Raw genomic sequence first — 20,777 nt, 5'->3', positions numbered from 1 at the left:
GTTGGGAAGATCCCCTGCAGAAGGGAAAGGCAACCCACTCCAGTATTCTTGCCTGGAGAATTTAATGGACAGGGGAGCCTGGCGGGCTACAGTCCATGGGGTCGCAAAGAGTTGGACATGACTAAGCGATTCACACTTGTGACCTCCACAGGTGGAGGGGAGAGTCTTACCAGTCCTGTCTTCCCACCCAGTTGGGGAGCCCAGGGACTTTTCTAGCAGCTTAGCAGAAGGAAAGGTTTTTCTTCTTCAAATTTTTCTTCCTTTTGGTATTTTCTTATTTCAAGATCTTGTAAGACACATTTTTCTCTCTCTAAAAAGAACTCTCCCTTTGGAAATACTTATTCTCAGGGATAATAAAAAACTATAATGAAAAGTAAACATTTTAAATTCTTGAAATTTGTGGTCTGTATAAGGAGCAATGTAAAAGAACCATTTTTAACCTTAATATTCATCCTAATCTGTGTGTGTGTGTCTATGCGTGTTTATGTCTATATAACATATATATATATGTATTTTTCCCCCATTCACTGCTTCAGTCCTCTTCCCAGAAGGAATCCTATGCTAAAGAGTTGTACACATTTGCATCATGTCATCAGAACTCTACTGCTGCATTAAGGTTTCATGAATGTTGAAAATGAGTGACTTCAGAATGTGTAGTTAACACACACTATGACCCTTAAATTATTTTAGTCTTATGTTTCAATGTGTATGAAATAAATGAATGCTCTATTTTAACAAGTGTTAGTGTTTTTGTCTATTTTTAAAGGAATTTGAGCATTAGGATTTATAGAGAAGGTGTTCTGTTTATTTTCACAAGTTGTTACGTTTATAAAATTTCTGCAGACTCTCAGCAGGATTAATGACAAGAATAGTTCCTCTCTTTCAGGGTTATAATCCTGAATGGATACATGTGATTACCTCTCCTTCTTTCAAAGGATACTATTGCATTCGGTGCACATACCTGAAACTTCTAAGTTGCTAACGACCTTTCATTTCAGCCTTTCTTCAGTGTTTTTTCATCATATTTATTAAATATTTTTTGTGTACATGATACTATGCAAAAAGCTTCTACTCTGTGAACAGGTTTCAATTCTGTTTTAATACCAGCTCTGTTCAGTGGATAGTGATGGGTTTAGAGAACTGTTCTGAGATTTGTTATGCTGTATCTGTATCTGTGCAGAAAGGAATACCTTGATTGATTAGTGCAGTGCGCCTTAAACATTGGACAGAAGGGTGATGTCATTTGTATTTTGTCAAGCCCCTAAAGTAACAAGAGTAGTTATGAATGGGGATCTGTGGGTACATTAAGACCTTTGATTGGTTTCTTCGTACATAAAGATTATCTACAGTTTTTCTGGATTCACTTGAAACAGCTTGTGATTTTCCATATTGTTACTCATCCCAATCCTTCTGTGCCAAAGCAAAAATAATCATTCTTTTACTGTTGCTACAATAACTCTTTTTACCTTAATTGTAACACTTCTTCACTGTTAATCATTTACTTTTCTGGCTCCACTTTGGACTGTGAACTACTTAATAGGACAAGATTTACCTTTATAGCCTTAACACCTAGTACTGTTCTTAGTACATGTGTCATGTATTCAAAAAGTCAGGTAGTTTTTTATTTCCTTGACGAGGTACCTGAATGATGTCTTAGGGCAGTGAGACATCATGCTTGAAGGTGATTAGATCTAAGTCCTAATTTGATGGTGGTATGAATCAAAAGAGGCAGATGCCTTATATAAGAATAGACAAGTCAACGGTTTTTGGAGTGCAGAGGGACTTGGAGATTGAGTCTCCGTGTCTGAGAGGATAATACTATTAGAAAAAGTTTTGAGGGGTTGCGTTTGGGTGGGATGAGTTTGTTTTGGAGATGTTGGATTTTGGTGGAAAATGTTTATTCATTTTAGATGGAGGAAAAGTGAAGTGAAAGTCCCTCAGTTGTGTCCGACTCTTTGTGACCCCATGGACTGTTTATGTATAGTCCATGGAATTCTTCAGGCCAGAATACTGGAGTGGGTAGCCTTTCCCTTCTCCAGGGAATCTTCCCAACCCAGGGATTAAACCCAGGTCTCCCGCATTGCGGGCAGATTCTTCACCAGCTGAGCCACAAGGGAAGCCCAAGAATATTGGAGTGGGTAGTCTATCCCTTCTCCAGTGGATCTTCCTGACCCAGGAATCGAACTGGGGTCTCCTGCATTGCAGGAGGATTCTTTACCAACTGAGCTATGAGGGAAGCCATTAGATGGAGGACTGGGAGTAATGTTTGGTATTTTGGCTGGTTGGATAGGTTTCTCTTTTATATGCTCCATAAGCACACTGCCTGATTATAATTGCTCATTCAGTGTCCATCTTTTTGTTTAGGCTCTAAGCTCTAGTAGGGCAGGAAATGTGTCTTGTTCAAAGCTGTCTCAGTTGTGAACACAATTATTGGCACATGGTAGGTACTCAGTAAATAGTTGTTTGGTGATATAAGTTCTGCACTGTTAGTTGACAACCTGCGTCTTATGTTGTCTTTCATTTGTGTTGCTAATTAGGATTCTTAGTTTTAAAATCACTCAGATAACCACTCTTCATAGAATCATTGGAATTTTAAACTTGAGGAGATCTTAGAAATCTTTGGCAGTTCCCCAGTTGGACCCTGGAAAGGTGAAGTCACCCAAAGTCATTGGACCACAGCACAAGTTTAGTTACATAAAGTATTCACTGATGGGTAAAGCCATAATTGTTTATTCAAAGAAATTTGCATGCAGTAGCTGTGTTTCAGGCTGATAAAGGGAAAGATAGAATGATGACTTGGATGAGTTGTGGAGGTTGCATAGTATGGCTTTCTCTTCCTCTTCTTTGGTCATTTCCTCCTTTTGACCAATGATTGTGGGGGGGAAGAAAGAGTGAAATTTTATTTGTGCTTGCTGACAGCATTAGATTTTTGGAGTTTCCAGTGATTAACATTAGGTTCTGGATAAACTACTGATTTTGTTTCCTCCTCCTTTGTCCACGTTAGCATGGTGAATCATGTCGGTTCTGGGTTTATCATTATTTGATTGTGTAAATGTTAAGTATAAACATTTTCTTACAGGTTATTGGAGTTTATTTAAACTGTATCTTCTATAAAACAAAGTCTGGAAAACATGAATCTGCCTGAGACCATAATCAGAATACATCATTTTAAAATTCACCAAATTTCATTTTTAATGTGTAGAAACTGATCATCGTTTTGAAACAAGCTTCCAGCATTTTATTTTAAAGCTTCCAAAACTGAGATAGTACATTTTTGTTTAGAATAAATAGCAAAATATGCCCTTAACTTGAATTAGATTAAAAAAAAAATGTATTCTTACTTGCTTTTTTGGTTTGTTTCAGTATCAGGATAAAGAGGAAGTTGTCTTATGGATGAATACTGTTGGGCCCTACCATAATCGCCAAGAGACATATAAGTACTTTTCACTTCCATTCTGTGTGGGGTCAAAAAAAAGTATCAGTCATTACCATGAAACTCTGGGAGAAGCACTTCAAGGAGTTGAATTGGAATTTAGCGGTCTGGATATTAAATTCAAAGGTACGTAAACCTTAATAGTCCTTGTGATAAAAGTTAGACTGTAGACGAGGGTTTCTCAACATTGGCATTATTGATGTTGGGTCCAGATGATTCTTTGCCAGGGGGTGGGGGTGGGCTGTCTTGTACATGGTGGGACACTGAGCAGAGCTCCTGGCCTCTACCCTCTAGATGCCAGTGGCACTTCCCAGTTGGGACAGTCGAAACATTTTTAAACATCGGTAATCATCCTTGTTTGAGATCCACTGCTCCAGACTCTAAAAGATGTTTTTATCTTTAAGTTAGGTATATTATATTTAGAAAAGTATATTAGTAACTAACAAAGATTTGTTTTGAATATTTATAAAACATTCATGGATCTTGTTAATAAAATTACATTTCCTTAGCATATTTATTTCTGAAAGGTGTTTTCTAATAAATCTTTTAGTGGTTGGACATGATGTGTTTGGGGAAAGCCTTCATTGATTCCTAATGGAGTCATTTCCAGAGGTACAGAGATGTAATGGGCTGAATGGATGCTTAAAAATTATGTGTAAAGTCTCAAATTCAAATTTGTACTATTGGCTCAGTGTATTTATCAGTGTTGTATTGCTTTATCCTCTCAACACCTGTTTAGTGTGGTTTAAAATTTTAAGTCAAAGACTTGTTAAAATTGGGGGTGGGGGTGGAAATCCCCTGTAGCTATTTATTATTTGTTTTATCAGTGCCCAAGAGTGTGTTTATACATTTTATTTTTCACTGTGAAGTTTGTCCCAGCAGGTATTTCCTGCATGGACATTTTTACCTGGTGGGCAGACACCTGAGTAATTGCATTTTTGCAGGATCTTTGATTAGGTGTCTTGATGTCTGAATAGAGCATGGATCTTGTAATCAGAAGCTTTGAATTTTAATCCTGTTTCTTTTACTCTATTGATTTTAGTAAAGTTGTTTACTCCAATTTTAACTTTATTGTCTACATGTATGAAATGAATAGTAATGGCCCTCTGATATTTTTAGCCTTTTGGGAAGAGAGTGTGAAATGAGATATTTTAAAGATAATATTTTGAATGTAATGTTTAATTTTGATTTGTTAAATTTTGTTGTTTTTAGGATGTTTCTCCCTATTGTTGAAAATAGGTATATGCATTTACATTTTTTTGTATATTATTCCTTGGGGTTTAATTATAAAATTAAGTTATAAATTTAAACCACAGTGGCATGGCCTGTAACTTTATGAATTATTATAACATGCCCTAAGGCTTGCTTTAATTTAATGAGGTAATTTATTTAATCAGAAATAAGGAGGAAACTTAGACTATGTGGTCTTTGAGAGCCTCAGTACTACATTTATTCACATACTCTCTCCTCTTCCATATTTGATACTCATGTCTAATTTATTAAAAAGGAACCAGAGAAAGAATAGGCAAAAACCCCTGAGTCCTTAGTTGCTACTATGAACAGATTTCATACCTTTTTGAAATCTTCACTTTTACTTACTATAGAAGAGTTACTCATTCAGCTGTCTTAACGATTCTTATTTTATTAGTTTCTTGAAGCTGAGATGGAAAGATTATTTTTTAGATAGAGAGGGATGGTTTTCATGGGTTGTAGAAGTGGAATTTATTTTCCTTTCAGACTAAACACTTTTAGATGAAAAGAGTCAGAACTGGCTGATGTTACTCCCTAAGAGTTGGCAGTTCCTTGGAGTTCTGTCAACCCTGCACTCCAGCACGAATATGCTGCTAAAGGAACTGCCATGTTACGTGGTCCAGATGCAATAGAAAATGCTAATAAGATTTCTCTTTCAGTTGTAGATCCTTGCTCTCTCTGTTCAGAGATAAAGTTGATCATGCTTTGAAAAATGTTTTTTGGGGTTTCTTGGTTCTTGTATCGTAGAACTTTAAAGGTGGGATGGACCTTACAGATTGTGTCATCTGATTTCCTCTCAGAGAGGCCCAGAGATGAAACGAAGGCATACTGCAGCATGCTAATGCTTGTGGAAACTTGAGCCCTCTGTCCCTGTGTGAACTGTAGAAGTATTTATATTGTTAATCTTTCATCCCTTAAGTATTTGATTTTTAAAGGTTCTTCTGAAGGCATATTCAAGTAAGACAATACGATTTTGGAAATACTGTGACACTAGGAAAAACTATCTATATACAGATACAGATACACACTTAGGCGTGCATTCACACAAACATAAATTTTTTTTTTACCCTAGCAGATTCTGTCAGGCTAAATGGATTGGTGGTGTTTCGTAAAATGAAGGTCACTAAATAGATGGTGGTGCAATGGTAAAGAACCTGTCTGCTAGTGTAGGAGACAGAAGAGACTCGGGTTTGATCCCTGGGTCAGGAAGATGGCCTGGAGTAGGAAATGGGAACTCTCTCCTGTCTTCTTGCCTGGAGAATCCCATGGACGGAGGAGCCTGGAGGGCTGCAGTACATGGGGTTGTCAAGAGTCAGACATGACTCAGCATTCTTAGAGGAGAGGGTGGTAGTTTTGAGTCTGATGTAGGACACCCCTCTCTCAAGGTTTTATGGACAACTTTGTTTTTTCCTTGCTTAATAGTTTTTATGCTACCACTTAGCAAAATGCTGCATTGAGAACATTTAGAGAAAGTTAGAAAGAAAGGGGCATACTCAAGGTGGGTATCTTTGAGCAAGACTTGAAATCATTACCCTGTAATTTTCAAGGGTACCTCTCTCTTGGAGTCTTGTTTTTATGGAGTGGAAAGAACATGTGCTTTAGAGTCAGAGAGACTTGATGCATCTCAGCTCTGCCTCTGCCTATCTATATGGTTCTGAACAAATTATTCAGCCTCTTTAATCTTACTTTCCTCATCTGTGAAATGAGGGAAATAATATTCACTTGATAGAATCATCAGATTTAAATGAGATAATGCATATACATCATTTATCAAAGTTCCTAAAAGTTTACATTCAGGAAAAGGTCATTGTTGTGAATACTAATAGCACATAGTGTGTGTCTGTACTTCAGACTTGATTTTGTATTAGCAATTACGAAATGTTATTTGACTAAATTATAAAATTCAATTATAAAATGATAATTGAGTTTATTGACCATAGTATAGGATTTGACTTATCCTCAAGCTGCTGCACTAGCCTGCTGGGTGGTTTAGTTACTTCCACAGGGGCAAGGACAATTGAATTCTTATTCACTGTTGCATCCTTAGCTATTAAGTTATAGTGAGCTCTAATAAATTGTCTGGCACCTAGTTTGTGCCTACTTTTCTTTATGATAACTTGTTCATTAATGATCTTTAGATCTGGAATAGTTATTTTTGTTTGTTTGTTTGAAGTTTTTATTTTGTATTAGGGTATAAACAATTAACAGTGTTGTGGTAGTTTCAGGTGAACAGCAAAGGGACTCAGCCATACGTATACATGTATCTCTTCTCTCCCAAACACCCCTCCCATCCAGGCTGGCACATAACATTGAGCGAGAGTTCCATGTGCTATACAGTGGGTCTTTATGAGTCATCCGTTTTAAATACAGCAGTGTGTACATGACCTTCCCGAGGTCCTTAACTATCGCTTCCCCTGGCAACCATAAGTTTGTTTTCTAAGTGTGTGAGTCTCTTTCTGTTTAGTAGGTAAGTTCATTTGTGTCGTTTCTTTTTAGATTCCACATATGAGGGATGTCATTTGATATTTCTTTGTCTGGCTTACTTCACTCAGTAAGATGTAAGATGGACTCTCTAGGTCTGTCCATGTTGCTGCAAATGGCATCATTCCATTCTTTCTAAAGGCTGTGTGATATTCTATTGTAGCTATGTCCCACATCTTCTTTTTCCATTCCCTGGTCAGTGGACATTTAGGTTGCTTCCATGTCTTGGCTATTGTAAACAGTGCTGCAGTGAACATCGGGGTGCATGTATCCTTTTGGATCATGTTTTTCTATGGTTATATGCCCAGGAGTGGGATTGCAGGGTCATGTGGTAGCTCTGTTTTTAGTTTTTTAAGGAACCTTCATACTACGCTCCATAGTGGCTCTGCTAACTTACGTTCCCACCAATAGTGCAGGAGAGTTCTCTTCTCTCCGCATCCTCTCCAGCATTTGTTGTTTGTGGATTTTTTTGGTGATAGCCATTCTGACTGGTGTGAGCTGATATCTCATTATAGTCTTGATTTGCATTTCTCTAATAACTAGCAGTGCTGAACTAGAATAGTAATTCTTAAGCAGGGGAGGTAACCAACCACTCCATTCCCTCTTATAAGAATTCTTGCAGTATAATGAACAATTAATATAAATATATATAATATATATATAATATATAAATGTAATTGTTGAAAAGTTGATGGATTCCTTCCTCCTGTTTATTTTATTGGTCTTCCCTTGAATTTTCTCTTCCTTGAATATTCCAAGTTAACAGAGGGGTTAACTTATCTTACTGGTATTTCTTCTACTTCTCTAGAGTGAAATGGTGAGTACTGCAGATATGGAGATATACCAGGGGCTGTTTAAGACTCTTGTATATTTCTAACTCAGTGATTCTCAATCTTGTCTATTTTCATCCTTGAAATAAACTTACAGAGGTGTATTATACCTATTTTTCAGATGAGGAAGTTGGGGCCCAGAGATGAAGTAAACTTGTTTAAGGATTCATAGGTGAAAAGTGGGGGAGTGAGAATGTGAACTGAACAGTCCAGGGTTAGAGTTTGAGCTTTAACCAATTTGAGTTTTAACCACTCTGCAGTATTTCCCTCCAGATATCTGATAAAGCCTGATTGCCAAAGGGTGGGGAAAGGGCTTGGGAGGCTGCAGGTCCTTTCAGCCTGAATGAAGATTTTTGTTTTTGATAACCCCACCCAGTCTCCAGTCCCTGGATTCTCCTGTTCCTGCTCTTCTGAGGCTGGAGCTTCTCTGCTGAAGTTCTCTAGGGCAAGTGCCTTTGGTCAACTGCAGGGGCAAGTTAAGGGTATTCATCTGGTTGTGTGATGGGTGGAGGAGGGGACCTGGGCATCCAAGTCCTCCATTAACGTAGTTTCATACAGTGTGTTCAGCCCTGTGTCTGTCTGTCCTCCACCTTTTGATGTCTGTGGTGCCTGCAAGTCCTGAGTGTGCCTCCTGCGTCCTGTGACAACAGCCCCATCCTCCCTTCTGTTAGTTTCCGCTGCCTTATTAGTCATTGCCATCTTCCATTTGTTTTCCATTTCCTCAACATTTATTGAAATCTTTTCTCACTGTCTTCCTTTCTGTCCTTGTGCACCTACATTCTTTTTATTCCTTTATTGACATTTTAATGGAGTTTTGAAGGTAAAAGACACTTGTGGTTAATCTGCCTTGTTTAATTGGAAGTGGGAACTCGATGCAATATTTTATCCTATTGGTTTCAACTGAAGTGTTTTAGCTCAACCAGGCAATTTGAATCTTATATTGAATCTTGACTAGATATTTTGAATTCATGGTATTAGCAATTTTTTAAACTTTACACTAACTGAAAATTTGATAAGCACGGTCTTTCTATAAGTTCTTATTCAAACCATTGCTAATGTTTTCTTCAGATTGACATCTGTCTTTTTTGTTTGCAAAACAATGTGTGTGTGTATATATATATATATATATTTTGATTTTAACAGTGATATAGGATCAATGTACAAAATTTACAAACTATAGAGAAGTGTAAAGAGTATGAAAATCACCTGGATATAAACACTAGTAATATATTGGGTTCATGTTATTAGTATGATTTTAAAAATGTATTTAATGAGCACTTACATAATGTTTATTATGTGCCAGATACTGTTCTGAGCACTTGCTCATTTAATGTTATGTATTAATTAGTTTTTAATCTTTTTTTCTTAACATCTTATAAGCTTGTCTTCAGATTGTTAATTACTGTTTAAAATGTTTTTATTAAGTTTTCTGTAAGTGGATATTATAATTTCCCCCCATTTCCCAGTGCCAGTTTACTCATTATTTTCTTTCCTTCCTTCCCCCTTCCCTTTTTTTTCTGTTAGAAATAATGATGCATTTGTCTATACTAGCACATAAGTACTTTATTTCATCTTTGAATCTTTAATTAGGTTAAATTCTTAGAAGTAGAATTACTGAATCAAAAGGTATACATGGCTTTTGTTTTTACATGTTGCCAGATAGCCATCTAGAAAAAAATTATACAGTTTATCCTGCCAGTCAGTTGGGTCAGTTAATATTGTTTATGTACATAGTTATTAACAGTGAAAATGCCAGTTTTTCAGTCCTTTTTTAAAAGGTTCATTCAGCAGTTTTTCAGTGCTTATTGTATTCCAGAGCCCTATGGTAGGCTCTGGGTATACAAAGTTGAGTAAGAAGCTATGGCTTCAGGGGTCTGTAGACCCTCTGGAATTGCACTCTTAATTTTGAGTGAATATGCATTTCGGGGGATAAGGGAGATATCACTTTCATTTGATTTTCAGAGAGGTACTTATAGTCACTATCTGTGACTATATGGGCACTTGTCCTTAAAACAGCTCTGGGACAGAGATAGCATAGATGTTATCTCTTTTACAGTTGAGAAACCTGAGGGTCACAGAGGTTAAGTGAATTGCTTTTATTCACAACAGGGCTTCCCTGGTGGCTCAGAGGTTAAAGCATCTGCCTGCAATGTGGGAGACCTGGGTTCGATCCCTGGGTGGGGAAGATTCCCTGGAGAAGGAAATGGCAACCCACTCCAGTATTCTTGCCTGGAGAATCCCATGGACGGAGGAGCCTGGTGGGCTACAGTCCACGGGGTCGCAAGGAGTCGGAAACGACTGAGCGACTTCACTTCACTTCAAGTAATGATACCCAGACTAAAATCCAAGTTTCTGCCCATTTTTCTATCATTTGTCTATAATGACTTCATGAGAAACTGCTGAGTGCTGCTGAATTTGAGATAGAATATTTTTGATTTTCCAATTCAGTAATGCTATCAAAAGAGTAAACAAAGGAAGGCGTGATATGTTCTTAGAGAACTCATAAATAATTATCACATTCTTTTTTCAGTGCTTTCACTGTCTATTCAGTTATTAGTCTGGAGTGTTGTTGAGAATTGATGACAGATTTACTGGCATGTAGTTTCCATAAATACCCTTGCTTTCTGTTTGGAAGATCAGTGTTGACATTTGCTACTTTATAACTTTGGTTTTCTTCTTTTTCCCCCATAAAAAAAAATTTGCATTGGTAAGATCTTAATTGCATCCTCTTCAGGATTCATAGGTGTATATTTCATGTGAGAAGAGTATGTTATTGTTGTTTAGTTGCTAAGTTGTGTGCAACTCCTCTGCGAACCCATGGACTGTAGTCCACCAGGCTCTCTGTCCATGGGATTTCCCAGGCAAGAATACTGGAGCAGGTGAGAAGGGTATATCCTATTGTAATTTTAAAGTTGTGATTTGTGGTGATGGATGTTTCAGATTGTGTTCCAGTCATGTAGAGTGCTGAGTGGTGATTTGGTATATTCAGTTTAGACATTACGTTCCTTGTCTTCAGAGTGGCTTTCTCCAGAGGGAAGTGCGTGTTTCAGTTGAGTGACCAAGCTCTTCAGTTATTGGTGATGTTTGTGTTTGCTTACATGCCTGCAAGAGGAATTCATTCAAATATGATGAACCTAGGTCCTTATTATAGCCTGCCATAATAATGTTTTCTCTTTTACCTCAGTATTTATTTTCTAGATTTTATATCACTGAAAGAGTCTTCAAGACTGCTTTATCGCTGCTTCTGAGATACTCAGCTGAGAAATTTCATTTGTTTATATTGGTGTTTTCTCCCACACACATCCACACCCCCCTCCCCCCATTCACAGGCAGATGCATGTATGTGTGCATACTTAATAATTTCCTTTGTCAAATAAATGGAAAATCATGCTCTTAAAATTTGTTAAAATGTTTTATTTGTTCAGTGCTTGCTCTGTGCAGGATACTGAAACAGGCAGAGCTGGGGCTGAAAAAGGTTCTGATCAGTTATAGACGTTGCTCTCAAGACCTGATGGTCTTTTTGAGAATCTGAGGTACTGGTGTGAGATTCTAGGTGGTGCAGGCCTAGGTGCTGCAGGAGGAATGGAAAGAAAGCCATGGGGCTTCAGTGAAGGGGCAGGCTGTATGGTTTGAGCAGTGAAAGGGTTGGGGAATCGGAGATCACTCTGCGGGGGACAGGGCTGAGGAATGGGAAAGATTCTGGGATAGACACGTGAAGTGGGGTTTACCGTACAAACAGAAAAATCCAGAGGCCCTGGGAGCACAAGGTGTGTGGGAACTGCAGGTGGTTGACTTTCGCTGGAGTATAGGGAGAGAGGATGGTAGATAGTTGGGAAGGAGAGGGTTAAGCTAAAGTTCAGACTGTGAGGAATCTTTTCAAAGCTTTATATGGGTAAATGTCATATTGTATACCTCATAACTTCATCGGGGAGACTACTGCACTGTTAATGACAGTTATCAGTGAATGTCTGATTTAACAGACGGAATTTGATGGCCTTGCAGAGGTAGCTGTGAGTTCTCCCACGGCCACTGGGGCCATTTGTTGCTGCTCAACCTGGACCTTCCTGTGGTTCTGGTTCTCTCCTCTGTAGCTCCAGTTGCCTGCTGCCCTTGGTGCATTAACACAATCTGGAAATCCCATTTGGAGCCCTCTTGCTGGCAGTTCTCTTAGCTCCTTTTGTAGTAATCTCTTTCTTAATTCTCTCTTCCTTCTCCTGTGCTCAGTCTCAGTTTTGGCCATTATGAAAACCCTAAATTTCTTGCTGCCTTGAAAGGGCCTGGGTAGAAAGAAGGCATGTATAGGAGCCACTGTTGTTGGATTGTTGCTGTTGTTCAGTCGCCCCGTCATGTCTGACTCTTTTCAATCCCATGAACTGGAGCACGCCAGGCCTCTCTGTCCCCCACCATCTCCCAAAGTTTGCCCAAGTTCATGTCTACTGCTGCAGTGATGCCATCCAGCCATCTCATCCTCTGACACCCTCTTCTCCTTCTGCCCTCAATCTTTCTCAGCATCAGGGCCTTTTCCAGTGACTCAGCTGTTCACATCAGGTGACCAAAATAATGGAGTTTCAGTTTCAGCATCAGTCCTTCCAACGAGTACTCAGGGTTGATTTCCCTTAAGATTGACTGGTTTGACCTCCTTGCTGTCGAAGGGACTCTCAGGAGTCTTCTCCAGCACCACAGTTCAAATCATCAATTCTTCAGTGCTCCACCTTCTTTATGGTCCAGCTCTCACAACCATACGTTGTGACCCCTAGGAAGACCATAGCCTTGACTATACAGATCTTTGCTGGCAGAGTAATGTCTTAGCTTTTCAACACACAGTCTAGGTTTGTCATAGCTTTCCTGCCAGGAAGCAAATATCTTCTGATTTCATGGCTGCTGTCACCATCTGCAGTGATTTTAGAGCCTAAGAAGAGGAAATCTGTCACTACTTCCACCTTTTCCCCTTCTATTTGCCATGAAATAATTAATGCTTTTGAACTGTGGTGTTGGAGAAGACTCTTGAGAATCCCTTGGACTGCAAGGAGATCCAACCAGTCCATCCTAAAGGAGATCAGTCCTGGGTGTTCATTGGAAGATCTGATGCTGAAGCTGAAACTCCAATACTTGGGCAACCTCATGCGAAGAGTTGACTCATTGCAAAAGACTGTGATGCTGGGAGGTACTGGGGGCAGGAGGAGAAGGGGACGACAGAGGATGAGATGGCTGAATGGCATCAACGACTTGATAGACTTGAGTAAACTCCGGGAGTTGGTGACAGACAGGGAGGCCTGGCGTGCTGTGATTCATGGGGTCTTAATAAGAGTCGGACATGACTGAGCGACTGAACTGAACTGAACTGAATGGGGCCAGATGCGATGATCTTAGTTTTTTCAATATTCAGTTTTAAGCCAGTTCTTTCACTCTCCTTCTTCATCCTCATCAAGAGCCTCTTTAGTTCCTCTTCGCTTTCTGCCATTAGAGTGGTATCATCTGCATATCTGAAGTTGTTGTCCCACCTCTCTTGATTCCAGCCTGTAACTCATCCAGCCTGGCATTCCTTGTGATGTGCTCAGCATATAGATTAAACAAACAGGGATATAGCAGACAGCCCTGTCTACTCCCTTCTCAGTCCTGAACCAGTCAGTTGTTCCATACTGGAGTCTAACTGTTGCTTCTTGACCCACATAGAGGTTTCTCAGGAAACGGGTAAAAAGATCTAGTATTCCCATCTCTTTAAGAGCTTCCCACAGTTTATTATGATCCACACAGTCAAAGGCTTTGGTGTAGTCGATGAAACAGGTAGATGCTTTTTTGAAATAACCTCGCTTTCTCTATAATCCAGCGAATGTTCGGAGTTTGATCTCTGGTTCCTCTTCCTTTTCTAAACGCAGCTTGGACATCTGGAAGTTCTTGGTTTGCATAACGCTTTAGCCTAGCATGGAAGATTTTAAGCATGACGTTACTAGCATAAGGGGCGTCCCTGGTGGCTCAGACAGTAGAGAATCTGCCCGTGATGTGGAAGACCCGAGTTCAGTCCCTAGGTTGGGAAGATCCCCTGGAGAAGGGAATGGCAACCCACACCAGTGTTCTTGCCTGGAGAACCCCATGGATGGAGGAGCCTGGCAGGCCAGAGTCCCTGGGATCCCAGAGAGCTGGACACAACGGAGCAACTTCCTTTCCTGGCATGGGAGATGAGTGCGGTTGTCTGATGGCTAGCACATTCTTTAGTGCTACCCTTCTTGGGAATTGGGGTGAGGAATGACCTTTTCCAGTCCCATGGCCACTGCTGGGTCTTCCAGATTTGCTGACATATTGAATGCAACACCTTGATGGCATCATCCTTTAGGGTTTTGAATAGTTCTACTGGAATTTGTCACATCCACTAGCTTTATTAACTAATTATTATTAATATTAATTAATTAATTATTATTATTATTATCTAAGTTTTATTCCTAAGGCCCACTTGACTTTGCTCTCCAGAATTTTTGCTCTCGATGACTGACCACACAATTGTAGTAATTCAGTTCATTTGGATCCTTTTTGTACAGTTCTGTGCATTATTTCCATCTTTTCTTGATCTCTTCAGCATCTACTCGGTCTCTACCGTTTCTGACGTTTATTGTGCCCTTCTTTGACAAAATGTTCCCTTGATACCTCCAATTTTCTGAAGAGATCTCCAGTCTTTCCCCTTCTGTTTTTTTCTCCTAGTTTTATACACCGTTCATTGAAGAAGGCCTTCTTGTGTCTCTGTGCAGTTCTTTGGAAATCTGCATTTAGTTGGATATATCTTTCTCTTTCTTCCTTGCTTTTCACTTCTCTTCTGTTTTTTAGCTATTTCTAAGGCCTCCTCAGATAACCACTTTGCCTTCTTGCTTTTCTTTTTCTTTGAGATGGTTTTGTTCATTGCTTCCTGTACAATATTATGGACCTTCTTCCATAGTTCTTCAGGCACACTATTCACAAGTTTTAATCCCTTAAATCTGTTACCTTTATTGCATATTCACAGAGAATTTAATTTAAGTCTTACCTGGCTGGCCTAGTGGTTTTCCCTGCTTTCTTTAGTTTAAGCTTGAATTTTGCTATGAGAAGCTGATGATCTGAGCCACAGTCAGCTCCAGGTCTTGTTTTTGCTAACTGTATACAGCTTCTTTATCTTTGGCTACAAAGAATGTAATCAGTTGGATTTTGGTATTGACCATTTGTTGATGTCCATATGTAAAGTTCTCTTGTGTTGTTGAAAAAGGGTATTTGCTGTGACCAATGCATTCTCTTGGCAGAAATGAGTTAGCCTTCACCCTGCTTCATTTTGTTCTTCAAGGCCAAACTTGCCTGTTGTTGGATACAAAGCAATTTTCTTCTCCCACTTTGAGAGTGAGAGTTATTACCCTGTCCCTCTTTCATGGGACTTCAGTGTTTCTTGCTATCTTTGGTTATCCACTCTGGGCTGAGCAGTAATGAGGGGAAGCTGTTCTCTCTGTTGAGGACTGGGGAGACATGGTGGTGGTATCTGGAGTTTACACCTCAGATTGTTACTTCTGGTCTAAATAACCTTATAGATGGCTGTTAACTATGGTTTGGCTGCTATTTATGTAACAAGTTGTTTTAATCAGCATTGAGAAATTTGAGAAATTTAACATTGTCTCTTGGAGGAAGTTGTCTTTCATTTTCTAAATAACCAGTATTCTAGTACAGGAGAACTTAAAAACAAACACCTATGCTTTCTTTTTTGTTGTTGTTGTTAAGGTTGATTTCTCTCTTTTTTCCCCTCATTGCTTAAGTAACATAAAAAAAAAAAAATTCAATCCTTTGGTTGGTCATGTAGAGTGTTTTTCAGATTTTGTTTTGTTTTGTGTAGAAACGAATGATCCTAAGCACATTTTTGAAAGGGTTATAAGTTAGAAAGCATCTGAACAGTATTTTCAGATAACAGTATTTTTAAAAGCAGTCAAGAATGGAGATGACTCATCTCGAGGGAACTTTCCAGTAATTTATATACAGTGATACCTACTGGATAGAGGTTTACCTTTTAGTTTTCCGAATTATGAAAAGTCACTGGCATTTTTCATAGAATCTGAAGCCTCCAGTGACTTGCACTTCTAAGAATGTTCAAATGAATACTTATCACAAAGATCTTATAGCTAGATGTTGGCTTTACTTAGAATTATATTCTTGAGTTTTTGTATAAAATGAAGCTTTCCTATGTGTTTTAAGCTTTTCATTTTTGTTTTAAAATCAAGTTATTCATTTGAAAGTTTTTCTGTAAATGTTCTATATAATTTTCTTTCTATAAGAGATGCATTCTTCACTAATAAGATATCTTTGAAAAATAAAGATGATTAAAATTCTTTTATTGTGAAAATCTTAAACATACACAAAAGAGGAAAGAATTGTATACTGAATTCCCATATATATATCACCCAGGTTCAACTGTTATGAGTAGAAATTTCAACTTCAATAAATGTTGTTTTCGTGTGTGCTAATTTTCCTGTAACTCTTCTGCAAGCGAGAGTATTGATTTGCAGTTTTTATTTTATGTAGATGATGTGATGCCAGGCACTTACTGTGAAATTGACTTAGATAAAGAAAAGAGAGATGCATTTGTGTATGCTATCAAAAATCACTACTGGTACCAGATGTACATAGATGACTTACCAATATGGGGTAAGTACTGTATGTTACATTTAAAGTTTGTGGGATATTTGCATAATCAGCAAGATTTCTGTAATGACTATTCAGGTGATTATACACTGAATCAATAAATGTGTTTTCACTCTTCCACAGAATTATTTTAACACCAGTTTTATATGGTCTCCTGTTACTTGAAAGATTTTTGACATTGTGTCAAACTTTCTATGAAAATTCCTGAAAATATAACTTTTATACAGTAAAAATATTCAGATTCAAGAAATTAAAAGGTGCTTTGAACAGTCTGAAATATTCCTCTTGCCCCCATTTTTCTCATATCTTATTTTGATTTATCAAATGCAATCAAAGGGACTGAATAGGATTTTAAAATTATATTCTGGCTTTATCTCATGCAGAACTGTGGTGGTATGATTTTTAGGTACAAGAGTCTCCTGAATGACTTGTTTTGCTAGTTCTGTGTTATTTTCCAAAAGTCTATTATGTTAAAAAATTTTTTTAACTTTATTATGTTTTATTTTTTTATATTGTATGTCCGTGTTCATCTCTGTTGATAGAGAGGAGCAATGGAATAGTAGTATCAGTTTATGCAAAATCCAAACATTGTTTGTGCTGGACTTGATTAAATTACTTAATATACAAAAGCACAGCCATCTGTCATAGCCAGCATGTTTGATCACATTTTTCTTTTAGTGGCGTTTGTTGTTTGTTTTTTTATCTTTGGACATTTGTTATTATATATAGTTAATATGTATAGTTAATATTCTAATTCTTAAAATTATTAGCAGACTGATGTATTCATGAGAAGCAAATTGCAAGACTGAACATATCAACTCAGAGTTTAATATGGTACTAAGATGGAATTAAGGATCTTCCCTATAGTTCAGATGGTAAAGAATCTGCCTGCAATGCAGGAGACCTGGGTTCGATCCTTGGGTTGGGAAGATCCTCTGGAGAAGGGAATGGCGATTCACTCCAGTATTCTTGCCAGGAGAATCCCATGGAGAGAGGAAGGAGCCTGGCAGACCACAGTCCATGGGGTCGCAAAGAGTTGGACATGACTGAGTGACTAACACTATGGCTAAGATGGAATTTATAAGAAAGTTACTCTCAAGATATAATTGCATGCAGCATCATTACTGTGTTGCATGTTAATTAGGTATAAATAGGAAGCATTTCATGTAAGTGACTGTAATTAGTATAACAGACATTTCTGTGATCAGCACTGAGGATAGCTGGAAGCTCTGCTGAATATTCGCTGAAGATTTCTGAGGCTGTAGTTTAGGAGAACCCTTTAATCTGGGTGTCCTCCATTCGGTGAGAGAGTAAGTCTCTCTCCTGCTCTTTTGCATTGCTTATGGGTTTCCTGCCTGGAACCTTCGGCTTTTCCAGTCATTTCTTCGGCCTCCATAGCAACATGGCAGCTGTGTTTTCCTGTCTTAACATAAATCTTTTTTAGCTCTGGGTTTCTGCCATATTTAGGGCAGATACTTTTGAATGTCCTAGAATGTCTGAACCATGGAAAACCTTGTCAGAAACAAATCTTTACCTGGCTTTTCTTGGGATAAAGGGTTTTAGATCTTTTAAAAGTCCCTCAGAGAATACTTTCCTATATAGTGTAATTGTGTCTCCACCCTCAGAGTTTTCAGAGAAGATACGTAAATAAACTTCCATGAAATTAATTATTAGGTAGATTTTATTATCCCTCTACAACCTCAGACAAAATGCATCTGTATTCCTTAAGCTTGTACCAGTTAGAGCAGTTTTGGTTAATAAGCAAATAATTCTTAATAAAAAAATGATCTTTTTTTTCCCCGTAATGCTTTCATGAGTTGCACTGACCATAGAGGGAAGACCTAAGGAGTAACTTTTAGAACCTAAGATTTTCTAATGAATTTATAGGCTTGGGTATAGGGAACATTGGATAACTAACTGACAATATGAGGGCACCAGAGATGGTCCTCAGCTACTACCTGATTCCTTGTTTGGGTCTTCTCCTTCAGTGTCCCAAATTGTGATCAAAATGATCATTTTAACTATTGCCTCATTACCATTTATCTTCAGCACTTCTGTCATTTTGTTGACAAAATCCTAGGGATAATTCTAAGACTTGAGGTATAAAGAGGAGGCATTTTAAGTTAGGCTTCCTTGGTGTTTCAGATGGTAAAGAATCAGCCTGCAGTGCAGGAGACCTGGGTTTGATCCTCGGATCAGGAAGATCCCCTGGAAAGAAAATGGCAGCCTACTCCAGTATTCTTGCCTGGAGAATTCCATGCACAGGGGAGCCTCGTGGGCTCCAGCCCATGGGGTCACAAAGAGCTGGACATGACTGAGTGACTAATGTGTATATACATATGTATAACTATTAGGAATGGATTGATCATAGGTTATTAGAGAAAATATGAGACTGGAACTCTGGAAACCTTGGTTTTAATTTTAGTTTGGCCACTAAACTGAGAATCTTGCCAAATGGTAATATAGTGCTTCCTTGAAATTTTGAGATATCAGGGAACATAAAGTATATGGTCATAATTATTACAGTGAAGGTGTACTTTGAGGATCAAGGTATGAACTTTGAGGATCAAATTAATGATAGATTATGCTTAGCTGTTCATCACTTTTTTACCATGAAGTGAAAATGGTTTGTATTTGCCAAGTAGTTAACAAAGAGAAGTCCAGCCTGCAGCTTTTCCTTGTTCTAACTGTAAGGAATAATAGTAATGTTGCTGTTTTTTATAAAAATGCTTTTTACTGAACTTTTAGTTTCTAATGTGTTTTAAATATTAAGTGATGTTACATACCTGTGTGAAGTGTTATTTCTTTTGTAGGTATAGTTGGTGAAGCAGATGAAAATGGAGAAGATTATTATCTTTGGACCTATAAAAAACTTGAAATAGGCTTTAATGGAAATCGAATTGTTGATGTTAATCTTACTAGTGAAGGAAAGGTGAAACTGGTTCCCAATACTAAAATCCAGATGTCATATTCAGTAAGTATTAAAATAATTGTATACAGGAAGACGTGTTTGTAACTTAACATCAAAAATAAAGTTTTACAACTTCAGTAAATGAAAATGTAGCTTGAAATGGGATGCAACAGAAATACTGCTCAGTATTTAATTTATATAGTAAAAATTTTATTAGACTATATTTCCCCAGTGTCTGTAAGTAAGCCTCCTGAAAACAAGGAGATTTACTTTAGGTCTGTAGTAATAGACACCTGTTATGCAATGGCAGGACCTACTTAGCAGTTGCTTCAGCAAAGTTTACCATTATAACTGAGCAGTTAGCTAACCCAGCCATGTATTCTTATGGTTACTTTTTAGCAGTGCTCCTTGTCTTTGCTTTTAAGTGTTGCAGATTAAGAGATGATGCTATGTTGAAAATTTCTGGATGAGTATAGTTTACCATATTTTGCTTTATCAGATGGAATAAGATGCTCTTGCAGAGTAAGAGCCCTTTGCAGCTGTCAAGTTAATTCTTTTCTATTATGATTAAAAGTAGTGGAAAGAAGAGAAATCTGATGTAGGTAGCCTCTCTCTTTGCGAGTTTCTTTTCCTGGTAACTAGAATGAGTCCATTGCTATTAGATAGTTTTGAAAGTTTTTCAAGGTTTGTGCACATGTACCTAGTACAAATAATATTTGCATAGCTGTATTTATAAAGAAACATGATCTTTGTAATAAAACTAGTGCAATCTAGATTAGACAAAGATGTTCAGATTATTTATTTTGTCTAATTAATTATTATCACATTTATGAGGTCAGAGAATTTAACAGGTAATAGTCCTTGAAAACTGAAATGATCACTCTTAAGTAAAGTCGTAAGTTTTGTTAATACACAAAAAGGGAAGTTGGGTAGTTTTTTTAATCATATATTTCAACTTCTCAGATTTGTAGTAACTTTCTACCATTTCTCAAATTTCTTAAAAGTGTAAATCTTTTCAAATTTTGCTCAGAGTATTGTTTACTGTCCTTGATATTAAAAAAAAATTTTTTTTTCAGGTAAAATGGAAAAAATCAGATGTAAAATTTGAAGATCGATTTGACAAATATCTTGATCCATCCTTTTTTCAACACAGGGTAGGTAAATTGTGTCCTTTAAGATATTCAGTATGTGCTTCAGTCAGTCACACAGTAAGCAATTGCCATTTGTA

At 37.8% G+C, this 20,777-nt stretch overlaps 1 protein-coding gene across 1 annotated transcript in view; it reads left to right on the top strand.

Annotated features, from left to right (window-relative positions):
- Positions 1–20,777, top strand: part of TM9SF3 (transmembrane 9 superfamily member 3) — a 57,367-nt gene that overhangs the window by 5,526 nt on the left and 31,064 nt on the right. The window contains exons 2-5 of the mRNA XM_020883135.2: positions 3,364–3,559; positions 16,519–16,641; positions 19,452–19,612; positions 20,626–20,703. Coding sequence (XP_020738794.1) covers positions 3,364–3,559; positions 16,519–16,641; positions 19,452–19,612; positions 20,626–20,703 — 558 coding nt within the window. The remainder of the gene's footprint in view (positions 1–3,363; positions 3,560–16,518; positions 16,642–19,451; positions 19,613–20,625; positions 20,704–20,777) is intronic.

This window comes from Odocoileus virginianus, chromosome 7 (assembly GCF_023699985.2).
Source record: "Odocoileus virginianus isolate 20LAN1187 ecotype Illinois chromosome 7, Ovbor_1.2, whole genome shotgun sequence".
NCBI classification, from domain to species: domain Eukaryota; kingdom Metazoa; phylum Chordata; class Mammalia; order Artiodactyla; family Cervidae; genus Odocoileus; species Odocoileus virginianus.
The sequence above is the reverse complement of the archived record's forward strand: the minus strand, read 5'-3'. Positions and strand labels throughout refer to the sequence as shown.